The 13353-nt window shown below is 38.7% G+C and overlaps 1 protein-coding gene across 1 annotated transcript in view; it reads right to left on the reverse strand.

Annotated features, from left to right (window-relative positions):
• Nucleotides 1-13353, reverse strand: part of LOC130901663 (protein dachsous) — a 334471-nt gene that overhangs the window by 318864 nt on the left and 2254 nt on the right. Inside the window, exon 2 of the mRNA XM_057813187.1 lies at nt 9454-11205. Coding sequence (XP_057669170.1) covers nt 9454-11184 — 1731 coding nt within the window. The 5' untranslated portion in view covers nt 11185-11205. The remainder of the gene's footprint in view (nt 1-9453; nt 11206-13353) is intronic.

Raw genomic sequence — 13353 nt, forward strand, 5'->3', positions numbered from 1 at the left:
CAGTCAGAAGAAGACTTAAGGCAGCTAACATCAACCCCAGCCCACCGAGCAGTGAATGGACAGTCAGAACAAGACTTAAGGCAGCTAACTTCAACCCCAGCCCACCGAGCAGTGAATGGACAGTCAGAACAAGACTTAAGGCAGCTAACATCCACCCCAGCCCACCGAGCAGTTAGTGGACAGTCAGAAGAAGACTTAAGGCAGCTAAAATCAACCCCAGCCCACCGAGCAGTGAATGGACAGTCAGAACAAGACTTAAGGCAGCTAACCTCAACCCCAGCCCACCGAGCAGTTAGTGGACAGTCAGAAGAAGACTTAAGGCAGCTAACATCAACCCCAGCCCACCGAGCAGTGAATGGACAGTCAGAAGAAGACTTAAGGCAGCTAACATCAACCCCAGCCCACCGAGCAGTGAATGGACAGTCAGAACAAGACTTAAGGCAGCTAACTTCAACCCCAGCCCACCGAGCAGTGAATGGACAGTCAGAACAAGACTTAAGGCAGCTAACATCCACCCCAGCCCACCGAGCAGTTAGTGGACAGTCAGAAGAAGACTTAAGGCAGCTAAAATCAACCCCAGCCCACCGAGCAGTGAATGGACAGTCAGAACAAGACTTAAGGCAGCTAACATCAACCCCAGCCCACCGAGCAGTGAATGGACAGTCAGAAGAAGACTTAAGGCAGCTAACATCCACCCCAGCCCACCGAGCAGTTAGTGGACAGTCAGAAGAAGACTTAAGGCAGCTAACATCAACCCCAGCCCACCGAGCAGTGAATGGACAGTCAGAAGAAGACTTAAGGCAGCTAACATCAACCCCAGCCCACCGAGCAGTGAATGGACAGTCAGAACAAGACTTAAGGCAGCTAACTTCAACCCCAGCCCACCGAGCAGTGAATGGACAGTCAGAACAAGACTTAAGGCAGCTAACATCCACCCCAGCCCACCGAGCAGTTAGTGGACAGTCAGAAGAAGACTTAAGGCAGCTAAAATCAACCCCAGCCCACCGAGCAGTGAATGGACAGTCAGAACAAGACTTAAGGCAGCTAACCTCAACCCCAGCCCACCGAGCAGTTAGTGGACAGTCAGAAGAAGACTTAAGGCAGCTAACATCAACCCCAGCCCACCGAGCAGTGAATGGACAGTCAGAAGAAGACTTAAGGCAGCTAACATCAACCCCAGCCCACCGAGCAGTGAATGGACAGTCAGAACAAGACTTAAGGCAGCTAACTTCAACCCCAGCCCACCGAGCAGTGAATGGACAGTCAGAACAAGACTTAAGGCAGCTAACATCCACCCCAGCCCACCGAGCAGTTAGTGGACAGTCAGAAGAAGACTTAAGGCAGCTAAAATCAACCCCAGCCCACCGAGCAGTGAATGGACAGTCAGAACAAGACTTAAGGCAGCTAACATCAACCCCAGCCCACCGAGCAGTGAATGGACAGTCAGAAGAAGACTTAAGGCAGCTAACATCCACCCCAGCCCACCGAGCAGTTAGTGGACAGTCAGAAGAAGACTTAAGGCAGCTAACATCAACCCCAGCCCACCGAGCAGTGAATGGACAGTCAGAAGAAGACTTAAGGCAGCTAACATCCACCCCAGCCCACCGAGCAGTTAGTGGACAGTCAGAAGAAGACTTAAGGCAGCTAACATCAACCCCAGCCCACCGAGCAGTGAATGGACAGTCAGAAGAAGACTTAAGGCAGCTAACATCAACCCCAGCCCACCGAGCAGTGAATGGACAGTCAGAAGAAGACTTAAGGCAGCTAACATCAACCCCAGCCCACCGAGCAGTGAATGGACAGTCAGAACAAGACTTAAGGCAGCTAACATCAACCCCAGCCCACCGAGCAGTGAATGGACAATCAGAACAAGACTTAAGGCAGCTAAAATCAACCCCAGCCCACCGAGCAGTGAATGGACAGTCAGAACAAGACTTAAGGCAGCTAACCTTAACCCCAGCCCACCGAGCAGTGAATGGACAGTCAGAACAAGACTTAAGGCAGCTAAAATCAACCCCAGCCCACCGAGCAGTGAATGGACAGTCAGAAGAAGACTTAAGGCAGCTAACCTTAACCCCAGCCCACCGAGCAGCCCGACTATGGAGTTTAGAACAAAAATAACCTTTATCAAGGACGTAATGCTGATACTGGGAGACTATCACCATTATGCATGAAGAAAATGTTGCAATATTTGGAAAACGTAGCTAGAAAACGAAATTACAATACAGAAAAGCTTTAATGGCACAAGTCCCTACAAGGAATCGACAATTCACAACTTGATTTCTTAATAATGGGTATGACCTCCTCTTGCCCTAATAACATCTCAATGTTAAGTCACTATTCTTTTGTTTAGGGTAGAAAGTCTAACTCGAATTCTTCTTTTTAGCTCATCCCATTAATGTTCTATCTGATTTAGATCAGCAATGTATGGTGGACAGTCCTAACCAACTTTTGCAATGTAATTTGATTTGACCTTGCATTGTCATGCCCGATATATATATCAGCCGTTAAACCACATTGAAAAAAATTTTTTCGATTTCTTAAAATCTGCTGGTCTGAATTGTGCTCAAAATTTGAGTTTCATCGCAAAAATATGATGAAAATCATCGCAGAAATATTCAGGGAAGCTTATTAGGACCTCAAAACGTCGAGATCTGAGGAAAACTCGATTTTCGAAAAACGGGGTAAAAACAAAATTTCCTGATTTTTGGAAATTTTCAATTCTCTTAGCGGAATGTTGAAAAAATCCTTATTTTCGTTTTTTTTCTTCAACGATAACTCGCAAACAAATCAACTAATTTCGACGAGACTGGCGGCGATCGATGTGGTTTTTTGAGGTTAACAGCAAATAAATTTTTGAAATCGATCTGTAGAGCCGTTTAAAAATTATTTCAAAAGGACCACATTTAAAAATCGATTTTGTTGCTTATTCTTTAGGCTCATTTGAGCATTGTTCAATGAAGCAACTAAATCTTCTCCCCATTTTCTGTCTAACAAGTGGAGTTCAAACTAGCATGTATCACAAAAATTACTGCTGGTTCTCTAGTTGACTGGATATTTTTCGCGAACGACTTAAGCAACAAAATCGCGGCTTCAGCAACTAAATATCAAAAAACAAACTACAAATTTAGCATATTTTAGTTAGGAAGAGTATTTTACCATAACATTATACAGTCAATAGTGCGTTAAAGTGATACAAATTTGTATGAATTACGTGCTTCAGAGCACAATTAAAAGCATTACATGAAAATCTGTATATCCAACACTTCTGGAAGCGTTAAATAGCACCGGAGCGTAAAAAATAAATAAACGATTAAAAGTTGTAACAACAATGTTAAAATTATAGAAACTATTTTCAACTGCATCAGTATCGCTAGCGAAACAACACGAAATGTAGGCCACCAAACATGATTTGCATTAAAAAGTAAATAGCAGGTGGTGTGACTAAAACAAGTTTCGAAATCAGAATTTAACAAACATTAATTATGTATTTAATAAGGACAAACCGAAGACTTCCTACTAACAATAACAATATATAGTATAAATTTCGAGTATGTGAAAATAAAACCACCCAATTGTTTGTATACGAGGTTTATCCGGAAAATACGTATAAAAGTTGAATTATAACTTTATTTTATAGGTTTCAGGCACTGTTGTTGTAGCAGCACTCAGTTCGAGTCGGAGCGCTCTTCGTGTAAGTACGAGCTTGTTGAAAGTTACCTTTTAACACTTGCCGTCGCCATGAAGCTCTTTCTAATTGAGGAACAGCGCATCAACATCAAGTTTCTTGCAAAACTAGAGAAAAGTGGCCTTTGAGTGTTTGTGACAAGTTTATGAAGACAATTCTCTGAAGGAACCAACTCAAGGTCCAATATGTTGATTGTTTTCTTTGATCTAGTAGCATTATTCACAAGAAATTTGTCCATTCCGACCAGAGATTGAACGGAAATTTTGACATTGAAATCTTAGAGCTCGTGTGGTTCGATTTAGATCGGATTTGGCGTAAGGAGGCAGGTGGATCCTTCATCATGCGCTCTCTCACACGTCACTTGTTGTGGATGTGAGTTTTTGACCCGAAGCTCAATCACCGTGACAGATCACCTGCCTTATGCACCCGATTCAGTCCGTTGCGACTTCTTTTCGTTCTCGAACCGCAAAATGTTTCTTCGTGGCCGGCATTTGTTAGACGTGGAAAGCAGAAACGACTCACAACTAAAAACTTTTAACAATATTATCAACATTATCAATATTCTCGTGATTAATTCTGTGCGTTCTAATATGTCAGCTGTCATTTTATATAAGATTTCTATGGTAGATTGGTAGACAAAACAGCAGAAGTTTTTGAAAGAACCTTCAAAAGATAGATTTCTATTAATATGACCAAACAACAAACTTCTTCTCCATCTGGTTCCTTCTTATTCTTGGATTCATATGTACCTCAAGCTATAATCATTCCAAGGACTATTTCATCTCCTGCATATCTTTCAACTTGATGTTTTTAAGCTTTTCCCAATGATAATGATTTAGTAAATCTAATGTGGATAAAGGAATCAAATAAAAAAATAACCAACACAAATATGTACAGTTATCATATTTAATCACTTTCATAATCATTTCAACTTGTTATTTATGATGTCGTCGTTGTAATATTCATCAACTAGGGTCGATTGTTGTCGGTGTTTATGTACAGTTGAGATTCTTTCAGTTTCAAGAACATACCCAGATAAAAATTAATAAAATTTCGTATTTAATGCTGGCAGAAACAAATTCATCTTCACACTCTCTAAATATGATTTGATTTAGACGTGATCCCACTATAAATATCGCTTATAGAAGCGAAGTAAACAGTTATGGAGTTATTCTTAAGAGACTTTGATATCTGATTGATGAATTTTTCAAAATCTAATAAGGAAGCTACAAATTATTTCGTTTATCGAAAATTTCAATAGAATTTTTTCGAGGCGAGGCCTGATAATAAGAGTGAACCGTTTCGTTATTGCTGAACTCGACAATACTAAATTCAAAACAGGTTTATAACGTAATTGCTTTCACTATACGAGTGGTAGTCAATTACTTGTAACGATAAATCTATAATAAGATAAAATTAAAAAAATAAAAGACGATAATGACGAATATCATAGATAAGATGAACTATTAGGTCGAGAGGTCAATTTTTTTCAACAAAAGAGTGTTAAAAAGATCTAAGGAAGAAAAAATTGAACTAATATGATCGTAAAAGTAAAACAAAACACTGTCTACAACGTATAAAGGTAAATTATTTGGCTGCAGTAAAAAAGACACCCACTGGTACCAAATATGAAACTTGTAACGTTACAAATATGCTAGGAGCGACAGGACCTTGATTCTCTTGAAGAAATTCAATTTAAAAACAATTAAAAAATTCAGCATGTTCAATTAGGATTGAACAAATATATTTAAGACAGTTTTTCATCTCATCACAACCGACGATGTATAATTTGGAAAGTAAATTTGACATTTCACCAAGCCGATGATTTTTGGTATTCATACGTCCCCGAGGTGAAGATTACGCAAAACTAAACATATGATATACAAGGAGTACTAAAAAACCACACGAAATTAACAATGTTGAGGTTAGAAATGAAGAACATAGAAGTTTGTCCAATTTTTATTATATTCAAATGTAATCGAGGCGTTTTAGATTCATTGAAGCATTCAAAATGTAATTAATACCAAAACATTTCGGGTAACAAAGCCCTCAGCTTCATCATATGCAACGTATTACTACAAAAACACCGCCAATTTTTTGATGCGTCATATTTGATAATCTACGCTGAAGTAAATAGAAAAAAACAACTTCTCAACCTAAAAAAGGAGTTGGTAAAAAAATAGCTTATAATGAAGCGAGTTAATTCATATATTAAACTTCTATCAGCAGAATGAACACTCACACAATTTGAAAAACTGAACAAAAGGCAGACATGTGAATCTCTGGCTTGTTGTGTCCAATACAGATAAGACAGAAGTTAGTCATAATGGTGTCTGTGGAAAATTCAGAAACTAAAGAGTGGACAATACTGTTATTAAGCATTTTGACCAACGGTGTACAATATTTAACAAAAAAAGAAGAATTCTGCGTGAAAATAAACAGTCAGAAGAAGACTTAAGGCAGCTAACCTCAACCGCAGCCCTCCGAGCAGTAAGTAGACAGTCAGAAGAAGACTTAAGGCAGCTAACCTCAACCCCAGCCCACCGAGCAGTGAGTGGACAGTCAGAAGAAGACTTAAGGTAGCTAACCTCAACCCCAGCCCACCGAGCAGTGAGTGGACAGTCAGAAGAAGACTTAAGGCAGCTAAGCTCAACCCAAGACCACCGAGCAGTGAGTGGACAGTCAGAAGAAGACTTAAGGCAGCTAAGCTCAACCCCAGCCCACCGAGCAGTGAGTGGACAGTCAGAAGAAGACTTAAGGCAGCTAACCTCAACCCCAGCCCACCGAGCAGTGAGTGGACAGTCAGAAGAAGACTTAAGGCAGCTAAGCTCAACCCAAGACCACCGAGCAGTGAGTGGACAGTCAGAAGAAGACTTAAGGCAGCTAAGCTCAACCCCAGCCCACCGAGCAATGAGTGGACAGTCAGAAGAAGACTTAAGGCAACTAAGCTCAACCCAAGACCACCGAGCAGTGAGTGGACAGTCAGAAGAAGACTTAAGGCAGCTAACCTCAACCCCAGACCACCGAGCAGTGAGTGGACAGTCAGAAGAAGACTTAAGGCAGCTAAGCTCAACCCAAGACCACCGAGCAGTGAGTGGACAGTCAGAAGAAGACTTAAGGCAGCTAAGCTCAATCCCAGCCCACCGAGCAGCCCAGCCCCTCTACGATTTGCCAGAAAACAAATTAATTGGACGAGGACGAGTCTCAAGGAGACCTAAAGAAGATTCGGCAGTGTTGCACCGTGAATTTTGGAGGTGGTTCCTGGATGGTTTAGGCGGGGATTTCAACGGAAGCAAAAACCATGTTTGGTTTTTATTGAAACTGTCGGTGATAAGGAGATTAATGGCTAACCGATACATAGGAGAAATTTTAGATTTCGTACAGGATGTCGAAATTGCCTCGATTTTTTTCTCACGAATGTTCTATAATAGTGTGTGAAATTTTGTGTATTTAGTTCGTTCGGAAACATTGCATCAAAGTTCGATAACTACTTAGACTTTCTATACATACATAAATACCAAACAAAACAATATACACAGAATTATAAACAAGCCGATAAACTAAACTAAATCGCGCGTGCGAAATCTCTGAAAGCAGCGTAGCTCCGCATATATGTAGGCGTGCGAGTACTAGTCTCTTCGATTCAAAAAAAATCATCTGGGTGAGTGGCAGTGTGTTGGTTTTTCCTAAATCGTGTACCAGGTATATCGTAGAGAATTAAGTTAATTGCATGGTTTTAGGATAATAAGAAGTTTCTTAAAAGAAGGTAAATTGAAATTCTCGTGATCAAAGGATTATTGTTTTATTGAGAAAGTTATACGGATAATTCTGAGTATTTAAATGCGAGGACACATGGCGTGACAGCCCCACTATACAGGGTCCTTCACGACGAGTTGGATTGATATGCATACGGGAAAGTACTACGACTAGTGTTCTGAAAATTTGCTTGTATGGGTTTTCCGAAATGCTCGTTTCAGCTAAAATAATTTCAAATAACACTTACAGCTTTCAAAATAAGTGAAAACCTTGACAAAAATTTATATAGGGTAATCAGAAAATGGTGCCGAATTTTACTATATAAAAACTTCCAAAACTAAATTTCAGTTTTCTGAAACTTCCGGTTACACTGTTATTTTAAACGGAATGCTATGGTTTTTATCAAATTTTTGGAATCTAAGCGAAATTTCAATATAACTTTATATAAGGCATAGTATGCCTAAAGTTCACCATTTTTTAATTACTTCACATTTTCGAAATTTTTGGACACATGCAGCCGTCCACTAAAAAACTTATATTTCCAAGTTTAAGTGAATCAGGTTTAATATTTTTAGGATTTGGACAAATAACACTTACAGCTTTCAAAATCTGTGAAAACCTTGACAAAAATTTATATAGGGTGTTCAGAAATTGGTGCCGAATTTTACTATCTAAAAACTTCCAAAACTAAATTTCAGTTTTCTGAAACTTCCGGTTACACCGTTATTTTAAACGGAATGCTATGATTTTTATCAAATTTTTGGAATCTAGGCGAAATTTCAATATAACTTTATATAAGGCATAGTATGCCTAAAGTTCACCATTTTTTAATTACTTCACATTTTCGAAATTTTTGGACATATGCAGCCGTCCACTAAAAAACTTATATTTCCAAGTTTAAGTGAATCAGGTTTAATATTTTTAGGATTTGGACAAATAAAACTTACAGCTTTCAAAATCTGTGAAAACCTTGACAAAAATTTATATAGGGTGTTCAGAAATTGGTGCCGAATTTTACTATCTAAAAACTTCCAAAACTAAATTTCAGTTTTCTGAAACTTCCGGTTACACTGTTATTTTAAATGGAATGCTATAGTTTCTATCAAATTTTTGGAATCTAGGCGAAATTTCAATATAACTTTATATAAGGCATAGTATGCCTAAAGTCCACCATTTTTTAATTACTTCACATTTTCGAAATTTTTGGACATATGCAGCCGTCCACTAAAAAACTTATATTTCCAAGTTTAAGTGATACAGGTTTAATATTTTTAGGATTTGGACAAATAAAACTTACAGCTTTCGAAATCTGTGAAAACCTTGATAAAAATTTGTATAGGGTATTCAGAAAATGTTGCCGAATTTTGCTATCTAAAAAACTTCCAGTTGTCTTCTCAATTTAAAGCGTAGAATCCGATGGTAAAGAGAAAAATGAGGACTGCCGTTTGAAAAAATTTAGTTTTCGAAGTTTTTAAATAGCGGCACCTTATTCTGAACACCCTACATAAATTTTTGTCAAGGTTTTCACAGATTTCGAAAGCTGTAAGTGTTTTTTGTCCAAATCCCAAAAATATTACACCTGACTCACTTAAACTTAGAAATATAATGTTTTTCGTGGATGTGTCCAAAAATTTCCAAAAAGTGGAATAATTAGAAAATGGTGGACTTTAGGCATATTATGCTGTTTATAAAGTTATATTGAAATTTTGCGTAGATTCCAAAAATTTTATAAAAACCATAGAATTCCGTTTAAAATAACGAAGTTTTGGTCAACTTCCGGTATAACCGGAAGTTTCAGAAGACTAAAATTATCTTAGTTGAAACGAGCATTTTGGAAAACCCATGCAAGCAAATTTTCAAAACACTAGTCGTAGTACTTTCCCGTATGCATATCGATTCAGCTCGTCGTGAAGGACCCTGTACAAATGTCCTGTAAAAAATCTAATAATCAACATGATACGAAAGATACGAGAGATTTAGAATAAAAGAATGTGTAAACAAAAACATACCTTTAAAATGCATCGCCCTTTGGGTTCGTTCTCCGCCACGGACACGTTATAAAAGCTTTGATCGAAGATAGGCTCGTTGTCATTAACATCATGAATAGTCACTAACACTGTCGCCGATGAAGACAACGGCGGGAAACCGTTATCCGTAGCCACTACTATCAATTTAGGCACTGGATCAGTTTCACAATCGACATGAGCGCGCGTAGTCACTAAACCACTTCTAGCATCGATACGGAACCATCCCGAATGCGTATCCGGAGTATCGAGAAGAGAATAACTAATAGCACTATTATTACCTTCATCTTTATCGACGGCGATAACTTGTAAAACCGACGTACCCGGATCCGAAACTTCCATAACGTTCGCCTTATAAACATCCTGATCGAATTCTGGAGCGTTATCATTTATATCCGTTACTTGTAGATCGATGGTTCTTGTAGCTCGAAGAGGAGGATTACCGTTATCGGTAGCTTCGACATTCAAAGTATAATTAGGTTTCAATTCTCTATCTAAAGGTAGAGATACTATAACCAAATATATTATATTGTCTCTGGTGGTTAGACCAAAGTGACCGTCGCCTCCTGAAAGTGTAACGTTAACGTCGGAATAATCGGTTTTCGAATCGGGATCGTGGACGCTTATCCTCGCTACGAATTCACCAGGTTGAGCCGATTCGCTTATCTTCGGAGTAGCGTCGTCGCTCAAAAATATAACATTTATAGTCGGTTGGTTATCGTTAACGTCAGTCACTTTTATCGAAACGAAAGCCGTCGTTTCTTGCGGTTGTAAACCGTGATCCTTAGCAACTATTACCAATTCGTGCAACTCCTTCAATTCGAAATCCAGAGGTTTATTAACGTGAATTAAACCGGTAGAAGAATCGATTCGAAACATATTATCTTTATCGCTTTGTCTTCTATTGATGAAATATTCAATTTGTGCGTTTTCATCGGCATCGGCATCGGTAGCTGTTACTTTTAACACGCTAGTACCGATCGTAGCGTTTTCTTGTATACTAGCGAAGTATCTGCTCTGATTAAACACCGGCGGATTATCGTTGACGTCTTGTATGGTTATATTAACTGTCATCTCGCCTCTTAGAGGCGGCGTACCTCCATCTAACGCTTCAATTATTAAAGTATAAGAATCTGTTGTTTCTCTATCTAATACGCCGTTGATTTGTAGATCTAAATAAAGAACACCATCGCGTTCTCTATGAGACGATAGTCTAAAAGCGTTATTTATATTTCCCGAAACTATATTATACTTTTGCGTGTTGTAAATATCGAGATCTAGATCGCGCGCTGGATGTAACGTTCTTTTAACATCTCTAGGAGTATTTTCCGGAAATTCTATATCCATCACAGCCACTGGAAACGTAGGAGCATTATCGTTTTCGTCTAAAACCTTAACAATAACTTCGACGTTGTTACCGCTTACAATCGATATCGCTACCAAGGAATAACTAGCTCTCGTTTCTCGATCCAAAGGTACTTTAGTTCGTATTTCTCCCGTATTATGATCGATGGATAGATCTGTTTCTACGGTGCTTGTTACGGGTACTATTAAATAAGGAGGACCGCTGTCGGGTGACGCACCGTCGCCTATGAAATCGATTCTTGTTCCTACTGGTACTCCTTCGGATATTTCGAGCTGGCGGACGTGCTCGGCTCCTGTTGCCGCTAGGATTAACAGGTTTGCCAACCACACTACCGCTTTTATCGGGATCATCTTCGTCAACGTTCACACATTCTGCGAAAGTAAAACAAAGTTAATATACGTAATAAGAAGTAGATGGAATGTTTTGTGGAAAATGTTTTTAATAAGAAGATACGACTTTAAGGAAGATGTGTCGATAATGAAGATGATCTTCAAAGATTATTTAATACCTTCAACTTCAAAGGAAAAATAAAAAACTTGGAACTGACATAACCAGTTATGAAGACTTAGCGGCTACTCGGGTTTTGTTTCTGATCCAGCGTTGATGTTTTTTGATATTTTTATTAATAAATATCCTCATCGCAAATTCCTGCAAAGCCACTAGGTTTCCTTTCTGAACTAGCATTGATATCTCTGTATGTCGATACATATTCATATCGCAAATTCCTGCAGTGCAAACCTGGAACTGGGTTTCGTTTCTGAGCTAGTATTGATGTCTCTATATTTCTATACAAATCTTTAACGCAAATTTCCGAAGTAGCACCTTGGTTTTCGTTTCGAAACCCACCATTCACTACTAGAGGAATTGTTGAGATCAAATAACACAGAACGACTAACAAAATTGGCCAATAGATCTATTATAAGTCATCAGAGGCTACATAACTGGATATAAATCTCATAAAAACTTAATAAATGTCTAATTAAATAGGAATCGCGAGCAAATTAACTGAAAGAATGTAAATATTCTGATTATTAATAAAAGGTTGTCATAAAAAACTGAAAATTTCTGCACTGGCAGCTTGGATTTTGGTTTTAAGCCATGAATCATGTTTTTAAACGTTTATCAGTAAATATACGTATCGCAAATTCCTGTGAGGGAACTGGGTTTCGTTTCTGAGCTACTATTGATGTCTCTGTATGTTGATACGTATTCATATCGCAAATTCCTGCAGTGGCAAGCCTAGATTTCGTTTTTAAGCCAGGGATAATGTTTTTAAACGTTTATAAATAAATATACGTATCAAAGTTCCTGTGAGGGAACTGGGTTTCGTTTCTGAGCTACTATTGATGTCTCTGTATGTTGATACGTATTCATATCGCAAATTCCTGCAGTGGCAAGCCTAGATTTCGTTTTTAAGCCAGGGATAATGTTTTTAAACGTTTATCAGTAAATATACGTATCGCAAATTCCTGTGAGGGAACTGGGTTTCGTTTCTGAGCTACTATTGATGTCTCTGTGTGTCAACACGTATTCATATCGCAAATTCCTGCAGTGGCAAGCCTAGATTTCGTTTTTAAGCCAGGGATAATGTTTTTAAACGTTTATCAGTAGATATACGTATCGCAAATTCCTGTGAGGGAACTGGGTTTCGTTTCTGAGCTACTATTGATGTCTCTGTGTGTCAACACGTATTCATATCGCAAATTCCTGCAGTGGCAAGCCTAGATTTCGTTTTTAAGCCAGGGATAATGTTTTTAAACGTTTATCAGTAGATATACGTATCGCAAATTCCTGTGAGGGAACTGGGTTTCGTTTCTGAGCTACTATTGATGTCTCTGTATGTCAATACGTATTCATATCGCAAATTCCTGCGGTGAAAAGCCTGGATTTCGTTTTCAAGCCAGCGATCATGTTTTTTAACGTGAAGATGATCAAAGATTATTCAATATCTTCAAATTCAAAGGAAAATTTAAAAAAAACTTGACCTGACATAAGCAGTTATGGAGACGTAGAAGACGAGGTATAAGGACAAGTAGTTGGAGCAAATTAGATCGCGGGATGTCTTCAGAAAGTAGTATGACGAAATAAAGAAGACAAGAAACAAAGGTACGACAATAGACTGAGAAATTTGGCAAGGATAAATCTCCAATTGGAACACGGAGTAGAGGTCGACCATGAAAGAGTTGGAGTGATAATCTAGAGCCAGGATAAGAAAAGATATCGAAGAAGAAACAGGCTTTCATATTTGCCAACAAAAACTAGTCTAACGGGGCCAAATGGGGAGTATATGGTGGGTGTTCAATCACACAGATTCTAGCGAAAGGCTCTGCTGAAAGATGATCATTTCAATAGAAGTTTTGTTACTTGAAAAATGGAACTGATTGGATGAAGAGCAATAACCAGAGCAAATGAAAGTCGATTAAGGAGTAAAATCTTGTTGTTCTGGTAGAATTATGTATTTTGGAAACATTCCAGATGGTCCGAGCTATGAATTCCAACGCGTATAGTGGATAACTGTT

This window comes from Diorhabda carinulata, chromosome X (genome assembly GCF_026250575.1).
Source record: "Diorhabda carinulata isolate Delta chromosome X, icDioCari1.1, whole genome shotgun sequence".
NCBI classification, from domain to species: Eukaryota; Metazoa; Arthropoda; class Insecta; order Coleoptera; family Chrysomelidae; genus Diorhabda; species Diorhabda carinulata.